Source organism: Mustelus asterias, chromosome 2, assembly GCF_964213995.1.
Source record: "Mustelus asterias chromosome 2, sMusAst1.hap1.1, whole genome shotgun sequence".
NCBI classification, from domain to species: domain Eukaryota; kingdom Metazoa; phylum Chordata; class Chondrichthyes; order Carcharhiniformes; family Triakidae; genus Mustelus; species Mustelus asterias.
In genome coordinates, this window is record NC_135802.1 from 119,698,757 (window position 1) to 119,722,736 (window position 23,980).

The following is a 23,980-nucleotide window of genomic DNA, read 5'->3' on the forward strand; positions in this document are numbered from 1 at the left end:
GATCACCACCAATGCCTCCACAATTTCCTCAGCAATCTCTTTTAGAACCCTGGGGTGTATTCCATCCGGTCCAGGTAATTTATCCACCTTCAGACCTTTCACTTTTCCCAGAACCTTCTCCTTAGTGATGGCCGTTGCACTCAACTGTGGTCCCTGATTCTCCTGGAGCTCTGGCATCCCACTGGTATCTTCCACCATGAAGACTGATGCAAAATAACTATTCAGTTCCTCTGCCATTGCTTTGTTTCCTATTATTACTTCTCCAGCCTCATTTTCCAGTGGTCCAATGGCTATTTTTGCCTCTCTCTTACTTTTTATATATTGAAAAAAACTCTTCCTATCTTTTTTTATATTACTAGCCAGTTTACACTCATATTTCATCTTCTCCCTCCGCCTTACTGCTTTTTTAGTTGTCCTCGGCTCGCTTTTAAAGGCTTCCCAATCCTCTGGCTTCCCACTTATCCTCGCCACTTTGTATACTTTTTCTTTTGCTTTTCTGCTGTCCTTGACTTCCCTCGTCAGCCTTGGATGCCTCCTCCTCCCCTTAGCATGTTTCCTCCTCCTTGGGATGAATTTCTGTTGTGCCTCCCAAATAACCCACAAAAACTCCTGCCATTGCTGTTCCACTGTCTTCCCTGCTAGGTTCCCTTTCCAATCAACTCTGGCCAGCTCCTCCCTCATGTCTTTGTAGTTACCTTTATTTAACTGTAATACCGTTACATCTGATTCCAGCTTCTCCCTCTCAAATTGCAGGGTAAATTCTATCATATTCTGCTCACTACTCCCTAAGGGTTCCTTCACCTCAAGTTCCCTATTCAAATCTGCCTCAGTATGCATCACCAAATCCAGAATTGCCTGTTCCCTAGTCAGCTCTGTCACAAGCTACTCCAAAAAACCATCTCTTAGACATTCCACAAATTCCTTTTCTTGGGATCCACTACCTACTTGATTTTCCCAGTCCACCTCCATATTGAAGTCCCCCATGATTATTGTAAAATTGCCTTTTTTATGTGTCTTTTCTATCTCCTGATTTATTTTCTGCCCCACATCCTGACGACTGTTAGGGGGCCTGTACATAACTCCCATCAGGGTCTTTTTACCTTTGCGATTCCTCAACTCTACCCACAGAGATTCTATGCCTTCTGATCCTATATCGCTTCTCGCTTTTGATTCAACTTCATTCCTTACTAACAATGCAACCCCGTCCTCTTTGCTCTGGTTCCAACATGATTCAGATGAAGACCGTTCCATCGGAACAGGTCCCCTCTTCCCCAATGCTGGTGCCAATGTCCCATGAATTCAAACCCATTCCTCCCACACCAATTTTTGAACCATGCATTTTACCTCCTTAATCTTATTGACCCTGTGCCAATTAGCTCAGGTAGTAATCCAGAGATTATTTCCTTTTTGGTTCTGCTTTTTAATTTAGCTCCTAGATGTTCATACTCCCTTAGCAGAACCTCTGTTCCTGTTCGACTTATGTCATTGGTACCTCTGTGGACCATGACAACTGGATCAAAGTTTCGGTAGGGGAACATGTGGCAAATAGTGACCACAACTCTGTTAACTTTAGGATAGTAATGGACAAGGATGAGTGTTGTCCTAAGGGTAGGGTGCTAAACTGGGGGAAGGCTAACTATAGCCGGATTAGGCAGGAATTGGTGGCCGTTGATTGGGAGAGGCTGTTCGGGGGTAAGTCCACGTCTGGCATGTGGGAGTCTTTTAAGGAACAGTTGATAAGGCTGCAGACAGGCATGTGCCTGTAAAAAGGAAGGATAGGAAAGGTAGGATTCGAGAGCCATGGATAACCAGGGAAATTGAGGATCTGATCAAAAAGAAAAGAGAGGCGTACGTTAGGTCCAGGCAACTGAAAACAGATGCAGCTCTGGAGGAATACAGAGAGAGTAGGAAAGAACTCAAATGGGGAGTTAGAAGGGCAAAAAGAGGTCATGAAATGTTCTTGGCAGACAGGATTAAGGAGAATCCTAAGGCATTTTATTCATATGTTAGGAACAAAAGAGTTGTCAGAGAAAAAGTCGGACCTCTCAGGGACAAAGGAGGGGAATTATGCTTAGAACCCAAGGGAACAGGGGAGATCCTAAATGAATACTTTGCATCGGTATTCACAAAGGAGAGGGACTTGTTGACTGGGAGTGTCTCAGAGGGAGGTGTTGAACCGTTAGAGAGAATCTCCATTACAAGGGAGGAAGTGTTAGGTTTTTTAGGGAACATTAAAACTGACAAATCCCCAGGGCCTGATGGCATCTATCCTAGACTGCTCAGGGAGACAAGAGATGTAATTGCTGGGCCTCTGACGGAAATCTTTGTCTCTTCATTGGACACAGGTGAGGTCCCTGAGGATTGGAGGATAGCGAATGTGGTACCGTTATTTAAGAAGGGTAGCAGGGATAACCTGGGTAATTATAGGCCAGTGAGCTTGACGTCCGTGGTAGGGAAGTTGTTGGAGAGGATTCTTAGAGACAGGATGCATGTGCATTTAGAACGGAACAATCTCATTAGTGACAGACAGCATGGTTTTGTAAGAGGGAGGTCGTGCCTTACAAATTTGGTAGAGTTTTTTGAGGAAGTGACGAAAACGGTTGACGAAGAAAGGGCCGTGGATGTCGCCTATTTGGATTTCAGTAAGGCATTTGACAAAGTCCCTCATGGCAGGTTGGTTAAGAAGGTTAAGGCTCATGGGATACAAGGAGAGGTGGCTAGATGGGTAGAAAACTGACTTGGCCACAGGAGACAGAGGGTAACAGTCGAAGGGTCTTTTTCCGGCTGGAGGTCTGTGACCAGTGGTGTTCCGCAGGGCTCTGTACTGGGACCTCTTCTATTTGTGATACATATAAATGATTTGGAAGAAGGTGTAACTGGTGTTATCAGCAAGTTTGCGGATGACACGAAGATGGCTGGACTTGTGGATAGCGATGAACATTGTCGGACAATACAGCAGGATATAGATAGGCTGGAAAATTGGGCGGAGAAATGGCAGATGGAATTTAATCCAGATAAATGCAAAGTGATGCATTTTGGAAGAACTAATGTAGGGGGGAGTTATACAATAAATGGCAGAGCCATCAAGAGTATAGAAACACAGAGGGACCTAGGTGTGCAAGTCCACAAATCCTTGAAGGTGACAGCACAGGTGAAGAAGGTGGTGAAGAAGGCATATGGTATGCTTGCCTTTATAGGACGGAGTATAAAAGCTGGAGTCTGATGTTGCAGCTGTATAGAATGCTGGTTAGGCCACATTTGGAGTACTGCGTCCAGTTCTGGTCGCCGCACTACCAGAAGGACGTGGAGGCGTTAGAGAGAGTGCAGAGAAGGTTTACCAGGATGTTGCCTGGTATGGAAGGTCTTAGCTATGAGGAGAGATTGGGTAAACTGGGGTTGTTCTCCCTGGAAAGACAGAGAATGAGGGGAGACCTAATAGAGGTGTACAAGATTATGAAGGGGATAGCTAGGGTGAACAGTGGGAAGCTTTTTCCCAGGTCAGAGGTGACGATCACGAGGGGTCACGGGCTCAATGTGAGAGGGGCGAGATATAACTCAGATATCAGAGGGACGTTTTTTTTACACAGAGTGGTGGGAGCCTGGAATGCAATGCCAAGTAGGGTGGTGGAGGCAAACACGCTGGCATCGCTTAAGACTTACCTGGATAGTCACATGAGCAGTCTGGGAATGGAGGGATACAAACGAATGGCCTAGTTGGACCAATGAGCGGCACAGGCTTGTTTCCTGTGCTGTACTGTTCTTTGTTCTTTACCTTCCTACTCCAAGTTCCTCTGCAGTCCAGATGAGATATCCCGAACCCAAGCATCAGGCAGGCAACACAACCTTGGGATTCTCCATCCTGGTCACAGAGAACAGTGTCAATGTCCCGAACTATACTGTCCCCAGAAGCTTTCTTTTGTCCAAGGGAGAAAAATGTCATGATGTTAATTTTTTGGCCCTTGTATATTTTGTAAGCTAGGACGTGTGGAGATTGTAACATTCAGGGCATGGGATCCTCCCATACTTGTTGTACTTGATCCTGCCTAGCAACAAGGGCAGGACACCCTTGGGTGTGTTTTGATAGGTCACTCAGATCAGTTCAAGGACAGTGAAAATAAGTTCAAGGGACAGTCAGTTTTAGTCAGAGGAACAGGAGCAGAAGAAAAAGCTCCATGCGGCTAATGTGTTTCTCTTTGCTCTAAGGAGCTGAGATGATAATGGCTTTTTCAAAGGCAGGTCGTGCCTTACAAGCATGGTGGAGTTCTTCGAAAATGTGACTAAACACATTGACGAAGGGAAAGCGGTAGATGTGGTTTATATGGATTTTAGCAAGGCGTTCGATAAGGTCCCCCCATGCAAGGTTTCTAGAAAAAGTGAGAGGGCATGGGATCCAAGGGGCTGCTGCCCTGTGGATCCAGAACTGGCTTGCCCAAAGGAGGCAGAGAGTGGGTATAGATGGATCTTTTTCTAAATGGAGGTAGGTCACCAGTGGTGTGCCCCAGGGATCTGTTCTGGGACCCTTGCTGTTTGTCATTTTCATAAATGACCTGGATGAGGAAGTGGAGGGATGGGTTAGTAAGTTTGCCGACGACACGAAGGTTGGTGAGGTTGTGGATAGTCTGGAGGGATGTCAGAAGTTACAGAGGGACACAGGATGCAAGACTGGGCGGACAAGTGGCAGATGGACTTCAACCCAGATAAATGCGTAGTGGTCCATTTTGGCAGGTCAAATGGGATGAAGGAGTACAATATAAAGGGAAAGACTCTTAGTACTGTAGAGGATCAGAAGGACCTTGGGGTTCGGGTCCATAGGACTCTAAAATCGGCCCCGCTGGTGGAGGAGGTGGTTAAGACGGCGTATGGTGTGCTGGCCTTTATCAATCGAGGGATTGAGTTTAGGAGTCCGGGGATAATGATGCAGTTATACAAGACCCTCGTCAGACCCCACTTGGAGCACTGTGCTCAGTTCTGGTCGCCTCATTACAGGAAGGATGTGGAAAAGATTGAAAGGGTGCAGAGGAGATTTACAAGGATGTTGCCTGGATTGAGTGGCATGCCTTATGAGGATAGGCTGAGGGAGCTCGGTCTTTTCTCCTTGGAGAGACGAAGGATGAGAGGAGACCTAATAGAGGTATATAAGATGTTGAGAGGCATAGATCGGGTGGACTCTCAGAGGCTTTTTCCCAGGGTGGAAATGGCTGCTATGAGAGGACACAGGTTTAAGGTGCTGGGGGGTAGGTACAGGGGAAATGTTAGGGGGAAGTTTTTCACACAGAGGGTGGTGGGCGAGTGGAATCGGCTGCCGTCAGTGGTGGTGGAGGCAAACTCAATAGGGTCTTTTAAGAGACTCCTGGATGAGTACATGGGACTTAATAGGATGGAGGGTTATAGGTAGGCCTAAAAGGTAGGGATATGTTCAGCACAACTTGTGGGGCCGAAGGGCCTGTTTTGTGCTGTAGTTTTTCTATGTTTCTATGATAATTTCTAGGTAGTGAGGGCTCTGGAAAAATGTGGAGGGTGAAAAGGCTTGATGAGATTGAAACCCCAGAAGGTGAGCAGTCGTTGAGGCAGTCTGAGTCAGAGTGACTTTTGGAGGGAACTTCCAGGCTGGATCTTTAAAAAGGAAGAGTGAAGACTCGTAATGCCTCATAAAACAGAATTTTAGTGAGATTATGCAACTCTCAGTGAACACTGACATCGGTGTGGGTTACTGAGAAATCCTTGGGATCTGTTTTGGTTGCAATTGCCATTTATTCTGCAGAGCAGTGTATTCAGCCAAAGGTTATTTGTTTCATATTTACATCATGTTAATTCTTATCTTAGAGAATAAGACAAATATTGGGCACGATTTTCCAGCTCTGGATGCTCATGCGCAAATCACCCTCGGGCTGGAGAATCATGATTGGCACCAATAAGAACTCCTTTTGGAATTCTCCCAGCCCGCACACTCCAACATAATCTGGTTCACAGCCAGCGAGGGTCGGTTTGGAGCCGGATTCTCTCAGCTCCTGCAATTCACCGACATTGGGGTGCAGTGGGAAACCAGCAGGAATCATTACTCGTCTCCACAGGAAACAGCCATGATGGCTATGCAGGGGGGTTCTGAGGCCAGTGAAGCCCCTGGTGGTCGGGAAAATGGAAGTACCTTGGTACTGCCAGGGTGGCACTACCAGAATGCCAGGTTGGCAGTTCCAAAGGGGGGGAACCTGAAAGGAGGGAGGGCAAGGGGGCACTCCTGGACAGTGAGTCTGCGGAAGGGCTCTGGCAGGGGGAGGGCTACGGGGGGTACCTTTGGCTCCATAGCGGGGTGTCACCGGTACGAGTGAGGGGGGAGAGGAGCGGTGAGGGTCTTAGCCAGAGAGTAGGCAGAGAGAGGAGGAGGTGTTGTAAGGTTGTCTGGAGATCACAAAGCAGCCTTGCTAGTTTCTTTAGATCCCCACTCCACAAAAATTCTAAATGTGGCTGAATTCAGTGAGAATCTCCCTAAGCTCCAGAAATATTTCTAAGTGTGGGTGAATTGCGAACTGAATTGTGGGATCTATCCCACAAGAATTTCACCAGTTTTCCCGCTGGGGAAAGCACTTAGAAATTTTCTGGGGTAATTCCGCCCTTTGTAAATTGTTTTACTTTTCTGACTTTGTATAGTAAAATGTATTTTCTTTTTTAAAAACCGTAGACTTTTGTGACTTTATTCTCTTAGTAAGTACTTGGGATTCTAAGGAAGAAAAGCACATTTATTTACTGGTAAAGGCTATATAGAGACTTACAACCACATGGCTGCAGTCAGCTCCTGAGAAGATTCTGGGACAGAAACCCTTGCTCACCAGGATGGTCCTCCCCCCACCCTGCTCCCCGATTGGCTCTCTGGGTCATGTGACCCTTACCCTGGAGATTGATCCTTAAATGGACAATCACCACAGGTCTCTAGCCAGATCACAACAGAAATTTCGGGATCTGGTTCAGGATCATAATAGGGGAAAGAGCTGGATTTCGGGACTAACTCGGGCAGCTCTTTCTGCTGAACTGTAATATTCCATGATTCACCATGTATGTACTCTTGTACTATATTTTATCAGGTCATCACCTCATTGGCAGATTTATCTGTTGTTGCTCCTGGCATGCACTTCAATATATCTGGCTTGGTATCAATGTCAGGGTCATTTCTGAGGTTTTCTGCTTCTCGGCTTCCCAGCACAGGATCTTCCACCCATTCTTTCTGATTTTCTGCTCATGGCTCACTTATTAGATTACGGAGTTCATCACCCCAGGCTGCTAAACTGCCCAGCACCAGATGTATCATACTGAATCCACATCAATGTCGAAGGACATTGCTGATCTCACCCTCTCATCTTTTCCTGCGCCGCTCAAAGAGAATAGCCATTAACTGTTATTAGATAACTCAGAAATGGGGATCTGAGGCCTTGCTTGGTAGACAGCAAAATGAGGCCTACTTGCAAGTGATCTGATAAGCAGCATGGCACACTATTAAATGTATGAGTACATTACTGCTACTCTCATTTGCAGCATGAACAATACCTTATAATCAGTTAGTGATGTGCTCAGACACTTAATAAGTCTAAATCTCCAGGCAAGTAACATAAAACAGCTTTGGCTGAGAAAAGCAACAGTGCAATTTTTCAGACAGGTCTTATTTTTGGAGATTGATACTGTTTTGCCTGGCTTTGCTGGAAGTATGCTGACTGAAGCTGGGCCTGCCAAGTAGGCTGTTCTGAGTCTTAGGATGGCATTACAAAATCTACAAATGGCAAACCTGTTACAGAGAGGGTGTTTACTGGAACATGGTGAAGTTGGTACACAATCAACTGTTCAATCAGTGGTTTGCATCATTTTTTGGTTGGATTAATAATCATGGATCTCCCATCTAAATTATAAAACATGTAAAATCCATAATACCTGGACAAAACATGTATACAGCATCCTTTGTTTGAATTGATGCTTGCATATTTAAAAATGCTCCCTTCCTTGGACATGGCTGAACTTAAATGGCTTGGTAACTGCAGTTTTATCTGGTGATCTTCCTGCTACTCTCCACACTCCCATTTGCTCCACCTCAGAGGTGAGCCAGTCAACCCATTGTGTGATGCATATATGCAGTCGCTAAGCCCACCTATTTGCATTCCACTTGGCTATTTTATAGATGCCTCGGAAAGAAACCACAGTTTGAGAAACACTTTAAAGGTTGTGTTAATGTGGCTCACTTGATTTAAAAAAAACCCTCACAGCAGGATGAATGCTGCAAACATGATGCAGCAAAAACAGAAAGGGGTTGATATTTTTTTTCCAGATAGCAGTAATCTATTCAGTCCAAATATAGAAACCGAGTAGCAAGAATGACAGCTGTAGTTTCAAATTGAAAGGTTTACGTGTAGTCACAGCAGTAATAATCAACAGTGAGGCTAAAGCATTTAACTTATTCTTACCATTTAATACTTTATAAAACAAGCATTGGCATTAGTTGAAATATTTATATAAGTTTTGTTATTTAAGGTTCAATTTAATATTACTTGCTCATCTTTTCTTGTAAACTCTTTCCATCCTTATTCCCTTTCTTAATCCCCTCCTGTTCTTCCCATAATCTTCCTGACTATGAACTAAATCTTGCTCCTGATGCACCCAATGAATCCATAGAATCCCTACAGTGCAAAAGGAGGCCATTCGACCCATTGAGTCTGCACCAACTTTCCAAAAGAGCATCCCACCCAGACCCTTTGAAATTTGCCAACAGATTTGCTCATCTCCTTCACACTGTTTTGAGTTCTATAAAAATACTCCCAGCCATGTAACCGCTCACCCTCTGTTCCTTAAAACAACTCAAATAGATTCAATCCTCAAATCAGTTGTTGGAGAAGATTCTTAGAGATAGGATACATGCGCATTTAGAACTGAATAATCTCATTAGCGATAGACAGTATGGTTTTGTACGAGGGAGGTCATGCCTTATAAATTTGGTTGAGTTTTTTGAGGAGGTGACAAAAACGATTGACGAGGGAAGGGCCGTGGATGTCGTCTATATGGATTTTAGTAAAGCGTTTGACAAGGTCTCTCATGGCAGGCTGGTGCAAAAGGTTAAATCTCACGGGATAAAAGGTGAGCTAGCTAGATGGATGGAGAACTGGCTTAGCCATAGAAGACAGAGGGTAGCAGTGGAGGGGTCTTTTTCCGGTTGGAGGTCTGTGACTAGTGGTGTTGAATGAATGAATGAACACCGCTCGACAATCACCAGGCAAGGCTGTTCTCTTCCTGTTGGGTAAGCATTCTCCAAGGCGGCCTTCATGACACACGACGGCGCAAAGTTGCTGAGCAGAAACTGATAGCCAAGTTCCGCACACATGAGGACGGCCTCAACCGGGATATTGGGTTCATGTCACACTATCTATAATCCCCACAGCTTGCCTGGACCTGCAGAGTCTCACTGGCTGTCCTGTCTGGAGACAATACACATCTCTTTAACCTGTCTTAATGCTCTCTCCACTCACATTGTTTGTAGCTTAAAGACTTGATTAGCTGTAAGTATTCACATTCCAACCATTATTCTGTAAATTGAGTTTGTGTCTTTATATCCCTGCTTGTGAACAGAATTCCCACTCACCTGAAGAAGGGGCTTAAGGCTCCAAAAGCTTGTGGCTTTTGCTACCAAATAAACCTGTTAGACTTTAACCTGGTGTTGTGAGACTTCTTACTGTGTTTACCCCAGTCCAACGCCGGCATCTCCACATCATGACTAGTGGTGTTCCACAGGGCTCTGTACTGGGACCTCTGCTGTTTGTGATATATATAAATGATTTGGAGGAAGATGTAGCTGGTGTGATCAGCAAGTTTGCGGATGATACGAAGATTGCTGGAGTTGCGGATAGTGATGAACATTGTCAGAGAATACAGCAGGATATAGATAGGCTGGAACATTGGGCGGAGAAATGGCAGATGGAATTTAATCCAGATAAATATGAAGTGATGCATTTCGGTAGATGTAATGTAAGGGGGAGCTATACGATAAATGGCAGAACCATCAGGAGTATAGACACACAGAGGGACCTGGGTGTACAAGTCCACAGATCCATAAAAGTGGCAGCACAGGTGGAGAGGGTGGTCAAGAAGGCATATGGCATGCTTGCCTTTATTGGACGGGGCATAGAATATAAAAGTTGGCATATGATGTTGCAGCTGTATAGAACGATGGTTAGGCCGCACTACCAGAAGGACATGGAGGCTTTGGAGAGAGTACAGAAAAGGTTTACCAGGATGTTGCCTGTAATGGAGGGTCTTAGCTATGAGGAGAGATTGGGTAAACTGGGGTTCTCCCTGGAAAGACGGAGGATGAGGGGCGACCTAATAGAGGTGTATAAAATTATGACGGGCATAGATAGAGTGAACAATGGGAAGCTTTTTCCCAGGACGGAGGTGATGAACACAAGGGGTCACGGGTTCAAGGTGAGGGGGCCAAGGTTCAACACAGATGTCAGGGGGACATATTTTACACAGAGTGGTGGGGGCCTGGAATGCACTGCCAAGCAAGGTGATTGAGGCGGACATGCTGGGATCGTTTAAGACTTATCTAGATAGCCACATGAACAGACTGGGAATAGAGGGATACAAACGAATGGTCTAGTGAGCACATGAGCGGCGCAGGCTTGGAGGGCCGAAGGGCCTGTTCCTGTGCTGTATTGTTCTTTGTTCATCTACTATATCCTGCCTAGGGTTCATCATTCTGGTATTTGAAACGGAAAACCAGTTAGCAAGTGCCAGTAGTTTCTGCATGGCTTGTGACTTCTTCCTAAACCTGTTTGACTTCTTCCTAAACCTGTTTTTGGTGGCACGGTAGCACAGTGGTTAGCACTGCTGCTTCACAGCTCCAGGGGCCTGGGTTCGATTCCCGGCTTGGATCACTGTCTGTGTGGAGTTTGCACATTCTCCTCGTGTCTGCATGGGTTTCCTCCCACAGTCCAAAGATGTGCGGGTTAGGTTGATTGGCCATGCTAAAATTGCCCCTTAGTGTCCCGAGATGCGTAGGTTAGAGGGATTAGCAGGTAAATATGTAGGGTTATGGAGTAGGGCCTGGGTGGGATTGTGGTCGGTGCAGACTAGATGGGCCTAATGGCCTATTTCTGCACTGTGGGGTTTCTATGATTCTGTCACATGGTCACCCACTCCCTCATTTCCATTATAACTAAGCCTAATCAGTGGCACTTTGGCTTTAATATTTTACTAGGTATTAGCTGGATTCACCATCTATATATAGTCAACCAACAACAAAAGTCTAAAGCCTAAAAGAAAGCGAGTAAAAAACTACAACTGAACATGTTGGTTGATATTGAATTGAAGTTTGCAGGGTCACCTGTGGGTGGGAAAACAGGCATGTGGACCTGTAAGTTAAAGGAACCGTTCAACAACATTGTGCCCACCACCAGCCCGATCCTGCTCACCCCTGCCACAACTTTACAGGTAGCAAGGGAGGCACTGAGTGAGCTAGCCACCTGTGGCCCAATTAGGCCCTTAACTAGCAATTAATGCTCAATGAGGGACCTCCCCCCATTGCCACTCCAAATTACAGGGTATCAGGTGGTTTAACCCTGCTTGATCTAATTGCATCCTTCCCGAGCCCACTGTACCAGTGGAGGACCCCACCCACCTGTCACAGATTTGCCTCCCCTGGTGCAGCCACTCCCACCTTCCCTGTCCAACATGCCCCTCCACTTCACTTACTGGTCTGCCAGTCTGTCCTCGCCCTTACCCTGGGTTTAGGGTATTCATTGTTCAATAAATCCATTCATCTACTCTATAGATTTGACATGATTTATACTTGTGTACATGGTTTAATGTCATGCAAAACACAGTTTTGCTTCCTTTATCTTACAGACAAATACTGCTGTGAGACCTGACCTCACAGCTCAGCCCATTATCTCAGTAATGGCCTGAGCCTGAAGTATACTGAGGCTGCACAGCAAAGCTAGAATACAGACAAAAAAATCAAGAACTGATTCTGTGAGATTGTCACTGCTGCAGTTCAGTGCAAGCAAATTCTACATCATCATGTTCGTAAACCTTTTGACGCATCTGGGGTCAGCATATGTTAATGTACCAATTAATGATTTGCAATGAGGCCACATATATTCCATAAGTTTTTCCAAACAATTGCTAAATCCATAAAAGATATTGTACATTTCAGCAGTATGGTATTCATTTTTTGTCCTTGAAGGGGATGGATGGTCATGGAAGAGTGCCAACTCATCACTGCCACCATTAGTTTTGAGGTGCTGATCAGCAGTGTAGGTGACTGCACATAGTGCATTTTAGTGAAGTATTATGTGTAAAATTATCAATTGTTTTCTAGTGATCATTGGAAGAACATTGACCTCAAAGGCTGGAATAACAACACGGCAATTAATTCTGGGGAAGGCTATCAATTGATCCATCTGGCTTCATGTGCAGAGAGACACCGATCATCTCTCTCCTATCTCTTCCACATTTAGTTGCTTCCGAAATAATTTCAGGGTTTTCATCATCACTGCTCTAACTGGAAGTCTATTCCAGTTTTTGTCACTGCCATTTTAAATATAATTTATTATAATTAGCACTCCCTTGTTGACAGATTAATTAATGGAGCAAATTCTATTGTTTGTGATCAGACCACAAGTGACCGTTGTCAGAAATATATGTGGCTGTTGTCTTGTAGCTGGACAGTGGAGGATTGCAATTTACCGGAGTAAAGCTAATCAGAAACACTTGGGCCCTCATCAGAATGTTCAAGTGCGTTATGAAAAGCACCAACCCGTTAACAGATTGGGTTTCCAGATTATAAAAAAGATATAGAGTGATGAGAGAAGATGAAAAAAGATTTACAAAGGTGATACCAGAACTGAGAGGTTATAATATCAGAAAATATTTAAAATGTTCAAACTATTATTATAGAATCATATAATCTCTACAGTGCAGGAGGCGGCCATTTGGCCCGTTGAATCTTCACTGACTCTCCGAAACAGCATCTTTACCCAGGCCCACTCCCGCATCCTATTCCCATATCCGTGCACATTTACCATGGCCAATCCATCTATCCTACACATTTTTGGATACCAAGGGGCAATTAAGCATGGCCAATCCACCTAACATGCACATCTTTGGACTGTGGGAAGAAACAGGAGCACCTGGAGGAAACCCAGGCAGACACAGGGATAACATGCAAACTCCACACAGACAGTCACCCAAGGCCAGAATCGAACCTGGGTCCCTGGAGCTGAGTTCTAACTACTGTGCTATTGTGCCAAAAAGAGAAGGTTGAAGGGTGACCTGGTAGAGGTCTTTAAAATAATAAAAGGGTTTAATATGATACACGTAGAGTTGTTTTCACTCATTGGGGAGTCCAGAACTAGAGGCTACAGGGCAGTCACTAATAAATCCAACGGAATTAAGCAGAAACTTCATTTGAAGAATGGTTAGAATGTGGAACTCATTGCTACAGAGTAGCTGAGGTGAAGAGTATGAATGCATTTAAGAGGAAGCTGGATAAACAATGGAAGGGTAAAGCAATAGAAGGCAAGGTTGTTGAGAAGAAGAAGATTGAGAGGAGGATGGATGGTAGGATATACATCAGCAAAATCCTGTTTAGCCAAATGGTTTGTTTCTTTGCTATAACCTCTATGTAAAGCAATTACTTTAGTATCAAAGAATCAGACTGAGAAAGCTCTACAATTATTATTAAGGATCAAGCTGACTCAGTGTCTGTTGTCTTGCTGGAACAACATTATTATCCCAACAAACAAACAAACTATTGTACTTATCAGACACACACAATAAGTGTTCAGTGAAAAGCTAGAAGATCTATTTAAAACCATTTAAAACATAAAACATAGAAGAGTACAGCACAGAACAGGCCCTTCGGCCCACGATGTTGTGCCGAGCTTTATCTGAAACCAAGATCAAGCTATCCCACTCCCTATCATCCTGGTGTGCTCCATGTGCCTATCCAATAACCGTTTAAATGTTCCTAAAGTGTCTGACTCCACTATCACTGCAGGCAGTCCATTCCACACCCCAACCACTCTCTACGTAAAGAACCTACCTCTGATATCCTTCCTATATCTCCCACCACGAACCCTATAGTTATGCCCCCTTGTAATAGCTCCATCCACCCGAGGAAATACTCTTTGAACGTTCACTCTATCTATCCCCTTCATCATTTTATAAACCTCTGTTAAGTCTCCCCTCAGCCTCCTCCGCTCCAGAGAGAACAGCCCTAGCTCCCTCAACCTTTCCTCATAAGACCTACCCTCCAAACCAGGCAGCATCCTGGTAAATCTCCTCTGCACTCTTTCCAGCGCTTCCACATCCTTCTTATAGTGAGGTGACCAGAACTGCACACAATATTCCAAATGTGGTCTCACCAAGGTCCTGTACAGTTGCAGCATAACCCCACGGCTCTTAAACTCCAACTCCCTGTTAATAAAAGCTAACACACTATAGGCCTTCTTCACAGCTCTATCCACTTGAGTGGCAAGTGGATAGAGCTGAATAAAGTGGATAAAAGCTGAACTTATTTCAAAACACATATTGAAAATATTTAAAAGTCACAATTATGATCCCTTCCCAGAATGACATCTCCTGTGTCTATTCATAGAGACCAACAATGTAAGTTTTGCCTTTATAGGTACTATTCAACTGTTTGTGTGGAGTTTGCACTTTCTTCCCGTATCTGCGTGGGTTTCCTCCAGGTGCTCCGGTTTCCTCCCACAGTCCAGGTTAGGTTGATTGGCCATGCTAAATTGCCCCTTGGTCTCAGGAGGATTAGCAGGATAAATATGATAGTGCCTGGGTGAGATTGTGGTCAGTGAAGACATGGGCCGAATGGCCTCCTTCTGCACTGTAGGGATTCAATGACTGGAGCATCATTAGTCAACACTTCCCGAGTGACTCTGTTTCTCTAATGACAACTTTGTTTATATCACAGGATTGGTGACTTGGTTATAGCCAGAATGAATCTTCTCTGCTGAGTCAGTCCCTTGGATTTGAAGATGACTTGCTGCCACACTAAAAATGAGCTCTCAGGTCGTCCGAATTAATACTTAAATAGTGACACTTTCAGAACGAAATATGATTACAACAAAGACCTACACAAGGGAGGTGACTGCATAATGGTAATGTCACAGGGCTAGTAATCCAGCCGTCCAGCCAATGGTCCTGGGAGCATGGGTTCAAAACCCATTATGGCAGCTGGTGGAATTTGAATTCAATTAATAAAATCTGGAATCTAAAGCTAGTGTCAGTAATAACATCTATCCCCAGAAAGCCACTTAATTGTATGAAACCACTACAAAGCCTAAAAGGAATGATTCAACCTAGGCACTGGAAATCACCATGGCAACTTCAGCCCTATTGAGCCTGCAAAGTCCTCCTTACAGACGGGAGGGAGTTGGCAACATGGACTTCGGACCACATGAAGTGCCATTGCTTCAAACTTCCTGCTGATTACCGTGGCCCCATGACATTCAATGGCATTACCATTGCTAAATACCCCACTATCAACATCCTGGGGTTATCATTGACCAGTAACTGAACTGGCCCAGCCATAAGAATGCTGTGGCTACAAGAACTGATTAGATGCTGGGAATTCTGCTGCAGGGAACTTGCCTCCTTACTCCCCAAAGTCAGTCTACCATCTTCAAGACACAAGTCAGGAACTTGATGAAATACTTAAACATAACCGGATGTGCTTGAATAACACTCATGAAACTTGACACCATCCAAAACAAAACAGGCATTTGATTGGCACCTTATATCTTCACTCCATGCACTGCTAACGCACAGTGGCAGCAATATGTACCATTTACAAGAGTGCATTTCAGCAACACATCACAGAATCTCTACAGTGCAGATTCGGCCCATTGGGTCTGCACCGACTCCCTGAAAAAGCACCTTACCCAGGCCCACCCCTCACCTCATCCTCTTAACCCCACACATTTACCATGCCTAATCCACCCAATTTACACATCCTTGGATACTAAGGGGCAATTTAGCATGGCCAATCAACCTAACCGGCACAGCTTTGGACTGTGGGAGGAAACTGAAACACGGGAGGAAATCCACGCAGGCACAGGGAGAATATGCAAACTCCACACAACCAGTCACCCAAGGCTGGAATTGAACCAGGGTCCCTGGTACTCAGGCAGCAGTGCTAACCACTGTGTCACTGTGCCGCTCCTTCAACAGCACCCTCCAAACCTGTGACTTCTACAACTAGAAGGTCATGGATAACGGAGAATACCACTACCTCAAGCTCCCCTCCAAGCCATACACCATCCTGACTTGGAACTATATCACAGTTCCTTCACTGTTACTGGGTCAAACTCCTGGAACTTCCCTAACAGCACTGTTGGTATACCCACACCATCAGGCAGGTGATGGCCCAGTGGTATTATCGCTAGACCATTAATCCAGAAGCTCAGTTAATGTTCTGGACACCTGGGTTCAAATCCCGCCTCAGCAGGTGGTGGAATTTGAATTCAATAAAAAATATCTGGAATTAAGAATCTACTGGTGTCCATGAAACCATTGTCGATTGTTGGAAAAACACATCTGGTTCACTAATGTCCTTTAGGGAAGGAAATCTGCCATCCTTACCCGATCTGGCCTACATGTGACTCCAGAGTCACAACAATGTGGCTGACTCTCAACTGCCCTCTAAGGGCAACCAGGGATGGACAATAAATGCTGGCCAGCCAGTGACACCCATGTTCCACAAATGAATTTAAAAAACACGGATTGCAGCGCTTCAAAAGCATGGCTAACCACGGTCTTCTAAACGGTAATAAGGGATGGGCAATATATCCTGGACCAGCCAGTGACACCCTCATCCTATGAAAGGCAACCAGATTTAGCTTACCCCAGGTGTATGTAATAAGTGCATTCAGATTTTTCTGAACTTTGAATGAGGCTAATTACCATCCCTGAAAGTATGTAATGGTACGTGACAAGACAGCTCAAGCAGCTGTTTTTAAGTTCACTAATGTGTAGCACTTTTAATTTAGCAACATGTTCCAAGTTGTTTCACAAAAAAACTTGGATATGAGAAATAGATGATGAACAGTAGTTAAGGGAGAGAGAACCAAAGGTGTGGTTGAAGAGGTAGGTTTTCTCATGAATTTGAACGTGGAATTGATGGAAATAATTAGGAAGATAATTTGACAGCATGGAAAATGGTAAAAATTGTGTTACAATTGGTAAAGTCGAGTAAGGAAATTTGGTATGTCAGCTACAACTCTCACCAACTTTTAGAGATGCACCATAGAAAGCATTCTTTCTGGTTGTATCACAGCTTGGTATGGCTCCTGCTCTGCCCAAGACCGCAAGAAACTACAAAAGGTCATGAATGTAGCCCAATCCATCATGCAAATCAGCTTCCCAACCATTGACTCTGACTACCCTTCCTACTGCCTCAGAAAAGCAGCCAGCATAATTAAGGCCACACGCACCCCAGACATTCTCTCTTCCACCTTCTTCCGTCGGGAAAACGATACAAAAGTCTGAGGTCACGTACCAACCGACTCAAGAACAGCTTCTTCCCTGCTGCCACCAGACTTTTGAATGGACCTACCTTGCATTAAATTGATCTTTCTCTACACCCTAGCTATAATTGTAACACTACATTCTGCACTCTCTCGTTTTCTTCCCTATGAACAGTATGCTGTGTCTGTATAGCACGCAAGAAACAATACTTTTCATTTTTTATGCTAATATGTAACAATAATAAATCAAATTTTTAAAAATCATGTTTCCTATAAGTGCTATGTTTAGAATTCAGCTCTGTTTCCATGGTACCAATTTGTCTGCACTAGGTAGCTCACATACTGAGAATACAAGCTAATAATTGATCTTAGCCAATGGGATGTTTGTTTTAATCTGAGTTAATGCATTTTTATTTAGTTTTGTTTTTTCCCTGGGGTTTTGGGTAGAGTTTTGGTTAGGTTGATTGACAAGGGACAGAGTCATGTGCTAATGGGTGGAGCTAAGTTTACAGGGAAAAGCAAGCAGTTTCTGCATGGTCCTAAAAGAAACAAGAGGTATTTCTGGAGGTTGCTGTTTGGGTTCAGAAGACAGGTCTGTCTCTCGCTCTCCAGAGGTATTTAAAGGCTTGAGAGACCATTAACAAGTAAAAACACATAAGCTTGTGTTATTTGCTAACTGATTTTGAAGATGAATTTAAAAGGAATATTTCTTGAATTTCAAATAATAGAAATAGATTAGTAGTTAAGAATTATCTTGTTATATGTTAGTATTTCAAATGGTAAAAGTTAAACTAATGTTAAACATAAACTTCATTTTGATAATAGTTCCCTAGTGTGTCAATAGAATCGCACATGGAGTGAAACACCTTATCGTCACACTAATGCCAAAATAAAACAGTTGAGGTCTAGTCTAACTTCATGATACACCTTGAGGTTTCTGATCTGGCCCCTAACAATATGCTAATTTTGCAGCACAAGTCAGTGGACAGCAATTGAAACCCTGCTTGTTTATTCACCTTTCTATCAGAGGTGACAAGGTCAACTGTAGCATGCAATAAATCATGGGTGACGCCTCCCTGTATCTATAATTGGTACAGGGAGGCGTCACCCATGATTTATTGCTCCCTCAGAGAAATCACATTGGTCCTTTTTATAATCCATCGCTTCTCGGCCTTTTGGGTAAGATCAAGTGTAGCATGGAGAGGATGCTGCACTTGGTCGAGGTCATTAGGTTACGCTGAGGCTTCATATGTTTCATATGAAGCAATTTTTAAAAGCGGCATCTCGGCCTTTTGGCTAAGATGCAAATGAGCCCAAGTCTTGGAAGAGGAACCTCACCCTTCTCCAATCAGCTTGGCTCATGTAGATCGGGCCCAGGACAGGGTGATTTGGTCGCTCGCCCTGTCTTGTCAGCCTGGATCGGAAATGTCTCAACTTGTTGAGACTCTGAATTGGATTTGATTTGATTGAATTGGAAAAGTATAAAAAAAATAATGAGTGGAGGGAAGTTAATAAATTCACAATTAATAGTGGAGATGCACTTATTTGGAATCAAGATCTGTTTTATCCATTATGTTGGCGAATCATTTGCCAACCTTATCACCTTGAGTGGGTACTTTCTTTCGTAGTAACTAATCTAACAGTTTGAATCAACAGCATGATAGAAACACAATAGATTAATCTGTGGATATACAATCTGCCTGATCAAATGAAAGCTTCCCTCGACTGCAGCTAGAAAGATAGCAGTCGCCAGGGAGGCAGACTGTTGCAGCTGAACCTTGACGGGATAGACAGCATGATTAAGCGGGTATTGGAAGTGAATGGGGGCGGGAGGGGAGCCTTTAAAATCTAAACATAGAATCAGACTAGATTTTATCTATGACATTCATTGGGTGGGAGTAGGGATCGATCTATCTCCGAAGCGAGAATTCTGGCCACAGGGGTTTACAATCTAGTCAGGGAGGTGGAATTCAGCTTAACAAGGGGGAGAAATGGCAAAGTGATACATTGCATCCTATCCTGGTTTCCATGAACCTTGATCGGGATTCCATTGGAGTCAAATTCACAGCACATTTAATATTTATTTTAATATCTCACACAAACAGCCCAGGGAATGATCATCCGGGGCTCGCTCAGTGTTGCACGTAGCTGGCCCTCCACATAGGGGGCTATGGCTGTGCTGACCACAGCTGATCAGCTTTTAAATACTTGCCGCACGGAGGAAGTCGCCTTGTCCTTTCACAAAGCCTTGCTGCCAAAATGTCATCCGCTCATTCCGAGCCCAGCCGCGCATATTAAACACGTACAGAGCCGCTAGACATCAACACCATTCACAGGCTGAAAAATCAAATCACTGACCTGTTCCCCGAGATCCACCGCTACATTGGTGATGGCCAGGGGGATGAGGAATCGCACCAGCGGCCAATAATGGGTCTGAAACCCGGTCAGTTTGAGCATGGTACCTGCTTCTTCCAGTCTACATGTACGGATGGATGGGACTGCGAAGGAAGGAAAGGAGGCTTTCAGCAGAAACACACCGGGTTAGAAGAGCTGACAATCTCTTTTCTTTCCACCCGATATAAAAGAGGAGACCGACCAGAAGTTTCTGCTGGGTATGCCATTGTGTTGCGCAGTAAACAAGGAGGGCGAAAACAGCAGAGACAGGAACAATCGTGATTCACACACACACGCCTCTCGCTGTCACGCTGCGAGCCGAGGCCACAGACAACATGATGAGTGGAGGAAAAGCCAGAGCTCCGGATAGCTGGAACGGAGTGAGCCTCACACACGTGGCCTTGACACTAGTCCCATAGCCAGCCCCTCCCTCAGCACGTCAGCCCTCACCAACCCTGCCCCCAGGGTCAAGGTGGCCTGTCACTGCTACAGAGCGCGTGCTGAATCCCACTGCCGCACAGGCAAGGAGCAATGGAGTTTAACAAACTGAATTTATTTAGATAAAATGTATCTTTTAAATGCAACGAAAAAGAGAGGCAGTGAGTGCGGCTCAAAACGGGGCTTTCATGGAGTGCTGTGGACCCTCAGCAGCAGCAGAATCCATAACCTCCTGGCCCGGCATATCCCTCGCTCAACTATTACTGTCAAGCCACAGACCAACCCTGGTTCAGAGGCATGTAAAAGATCAAGTCAGGAGCAGCATCAGGCAGCAATGGGGTAGCAAACCTGGGGAAGCCAAATCTCTGCATACTGTAGAGTGAAAACTGCATGCTAAGACAGAGCAAAACAATCTGCTATGATAGTCCCCAGGTGAGGTGCTCCAAATTTGTTATCCCGGATGAGATTCCTCGATTTGTTAAATTCCAGATGGGATATCCCCATATTGTTACGCCCCAGGGTGAGATGAACTGACTCCCTTTCTTTATTCAACCTGTTAATTCTCAGATACTTTCAACCAGTTTACTTACTCCACGATTTTACCCCGTGCCCTTATTTGCAAGATGGACAAAGGACAAACACAAATAAAGGTTCAACAAGTTTATTAATAATAACACTATTAACCCTTAAATTACCCACATAAAACAAGAGGATAGCCCAGCAGATTCAAGTATACTACCCGTAAAGATGGTTTGGTTGAACTGCAGGCTCAATTCTCTGAGTCCCTCTAGTCCATCGTCACAAAGGTGAGTCTCAATGGTGGCAGCTTCTTCCTTCCTTCTCTGGTCAGTCTTCCAAATGGTCACAGCCATCTTCGCTGCAGTGTGTCTGAAAATGTGTCCCTTTATCCCCCAGCCTGCTTGCCTTTCCAGAAACTTCTCTGGCTTCCAGCCAATGAGGGCCCAGGAGGGGATTCCAATACCCAGTGGGTTTCTTGATGTCTGCCTGACAGGACACCAAGGTCCGCCCCCCAGGTGTCCATCTCCATGTTGTTGAACTTGTTATCAGATAAGGTATCTACAGGAACTCTTGGTGACAGAAAGTCTGGCTCGACCTGCGCTTCTAACAATAGGCCGATGCATTTCAATGAGGTGCCATGATCTCCTGCCAAGTCTCAAGTAGAATGTAACGACCTTTGATGGGTGGTTGATGGGTCAGGCCAGACACGTTTGTATTTGTATAATTGGCCTGCCTGAGGTTTGAATGTGTTTGATTTCAATATGCCCAATTCTTTAATTTAGGATATCCAATTTTATCAGCCTTAAAGCTAGGCCCTGTCTATATCACCACATTCCCTCCTCTTGATCCAATGAGCGTCAGCGAACCGGATCACACAATTCTCACCAAACCATCTCAACAAGCAAGTACCCCGAATCTGGGGTTGACAGTATCATCCCTAACCCACAATAGTACCAACAAATTTAAATGAAGTAAAATAATTTAAAAAAACAAGAAACAATACATCAATCGGGTATATACAAAACAAAGCAATAAACAGTACAAAATGAAGTAAAATAATTAAAAAACAATAAGAAACAATACGTCAATCGGGTATATACAAAACAAAGCAAGAAACAGTAAGCCGGAGCAGTCTGATTGTTGGAAGAAAACGTGGTTGGAAAACTTCCAAGTTGCTTCTGTAAATCAACCATATACTGGTAACACTGAGCGTAGTAGGTCAACTGGGCATCAACATAGTCATGCAGGCAACGAAGGTGATGAGCATGTGTACTGCTAATTCCTTCAAGCAAAAGTCTTCTGATCTCTGCCTGGCGATCAAATTCACTTTGTGTAATTCGCATTTCCTGTTCTGCTGCTGAACGGGCCTCTGAGACCTTTGCCTTCTTCAGTCTTGCTTTTGCTGCATCTAAATCAAGTCTTTTATTCTGCAAGAGTTTACGTTCTTTAGATATTGTTCTGTAGTCCCCTTCCAGAAAGTTTCTAAGGGGTGCCAAAAGGTTGACCTCTGACGAGTGTATTTCCATTGGGTGTGGGGTGAACCACATATATCCGGGGTATCGTAGGCTGATCTTCTGGTCTTTGGTTGATGTGGTGTCGGTAGTCCTGTCTGAGACGTGGAGTCCCAGATAACAGGGAAGTATGTAGTTCATTCTGGGGAAGATCAAGGTAGCACCTGTTAATTCTTATTAATATCTGATTCTCTTTTCCTTTTCTTTACTAGAATGTCATATGACTCCTCTTTTTTAAAAAAAAACAAAGAAATAAGTAAAGGAATAATAAAGGCCCAATAGTGTCATACGGAGGGTTGGTCGGCAATCAGTGTTGATGGGGTTGAGTGGGATAAGGAGTTTGCAGAGCGTGAAAATAAAATGTTGGGTATGTGGCATGTGTCCTTGTTGTTGGAGGACTATGGCACAGTATAACAATAGATTCTTCATCCCACAACCAAACTGTGATGTGTCGGAAAATTATGACTCAAGATCTGGCAGGTCCTTCTAATGATGTGGAGATGCCGGCGTTGGACTGGGGTAAACACAGTAAGAAGTTTAACAACACCAGGTTAAAGTCCAACACGTTTATTTGGTAGCAAAAGCCACACAAGCTTTCGGAGCTGCAAGCCCCTTCTTCAGGTGAGTGGGAATTCTGTTCACAAACAGAGCATATAAAGACACAAACTCAATTTATATGAATAATGGTTGGAATGCGAATACTTACAACTAATCAAGTCTTTAAGAAACAAAACAATGTTTGTGAAATAAAACAGAACAAGGTCCTTCTAATGACATAGGTCAGGGTTCTCCTCTGTGAAATCGTTGGGGCAGTCATGGGGTCTGGCTGGGCGAGGCTCTACATTCCCTGGCAAAATGGCCGATCCGGCCACAGTTGTAACACTGCGCTTGTGGGGGTGGATATCTGGAAGTGGCTTTGCCTTGTTCCCTGTACCTGGGGTTGGGAATATATCGGGGTTCTGCGCGGGGCTGCGGTTTTCTGTATCGATGATTGGCAGGGGTATATGGGGGTGGGTGCCCTGAGTTTCCCTGTCCCCTGTTTCCACTTTCCCCTTCGTTACGCCAAACCGGGGCTGGGTCTGTGTGGATTGGGTTCATCTTTCCGTGTTTTATGGGCTTGGGGGTGTCTGTTTGTCTGACTTCCCGTTCCCACACACAAGTCATTTTGCGGGTGGCCCAGGCTTCTGTGTGTATGTATTATCATCGGGATCAAAATTCTCACAGGCTTTCCGACTCCCCTCGGTGGCATGTGCTATCAGGGTCCGGATCCATGTGGGCCAGTAGTGTGTATTTAATTGGACTCGATTTAATTGGCCGAAAACCGCAACAAATCGGTTCCATAGTCGGCCAGCATAAACACATGAATAAATAGGTAGAATTCAAATGTATTTAGGGTATATATTTTATAATTGAGAAAGTGGACATATATTTATGTATTGCCATTTTTACCCAGATGCCTTTAAGCATATACATGAGCAGCACTAGCTTACAGCTTTGGTTTCAACAGGGTGATAAACAGATGTTGTCTGTGCCACACATAAAGTAACACCAGGGCCTTTCAAGTTCTCTTCACACTAAAAATAAGAAAAGGATCTAAAGTCATTT

The 23,980-nt window shown here is 44.4% G+C and overlaps 1 protein-coding gene across 2 annotated transcripts in view; it reads right to left on the minus strand.

Moving 5' to 3' along the window:
- ankhb (ANKH inorganic pyrophosphate transport regulator b) overlaps positions 1-20,340 on the minus strand; it is a 159,339-nt gene extending 138,999 nt beyond the window's left edge. Inside the window, exon 1 of one of the 2 annotated variants that reach the window (XM_078240634.1) lies at positions 19,872-20,340. In XM_078240634.1, the coding sequence (XP_078096760.1) occupies positions 19,872-19,970 (99 nt within the window). In that variant the 5' untranslated portion in view covers positions 19,971-20,340. The remainder of the gene's footprint in view (positions 1-19,871) is intronic. The other variant, XM_078240624.1, reaches the window with a different exon arrangement.
- Between the last annotated feature and the right edge of the window lie 3,640 nt (positions 20,341-23,980).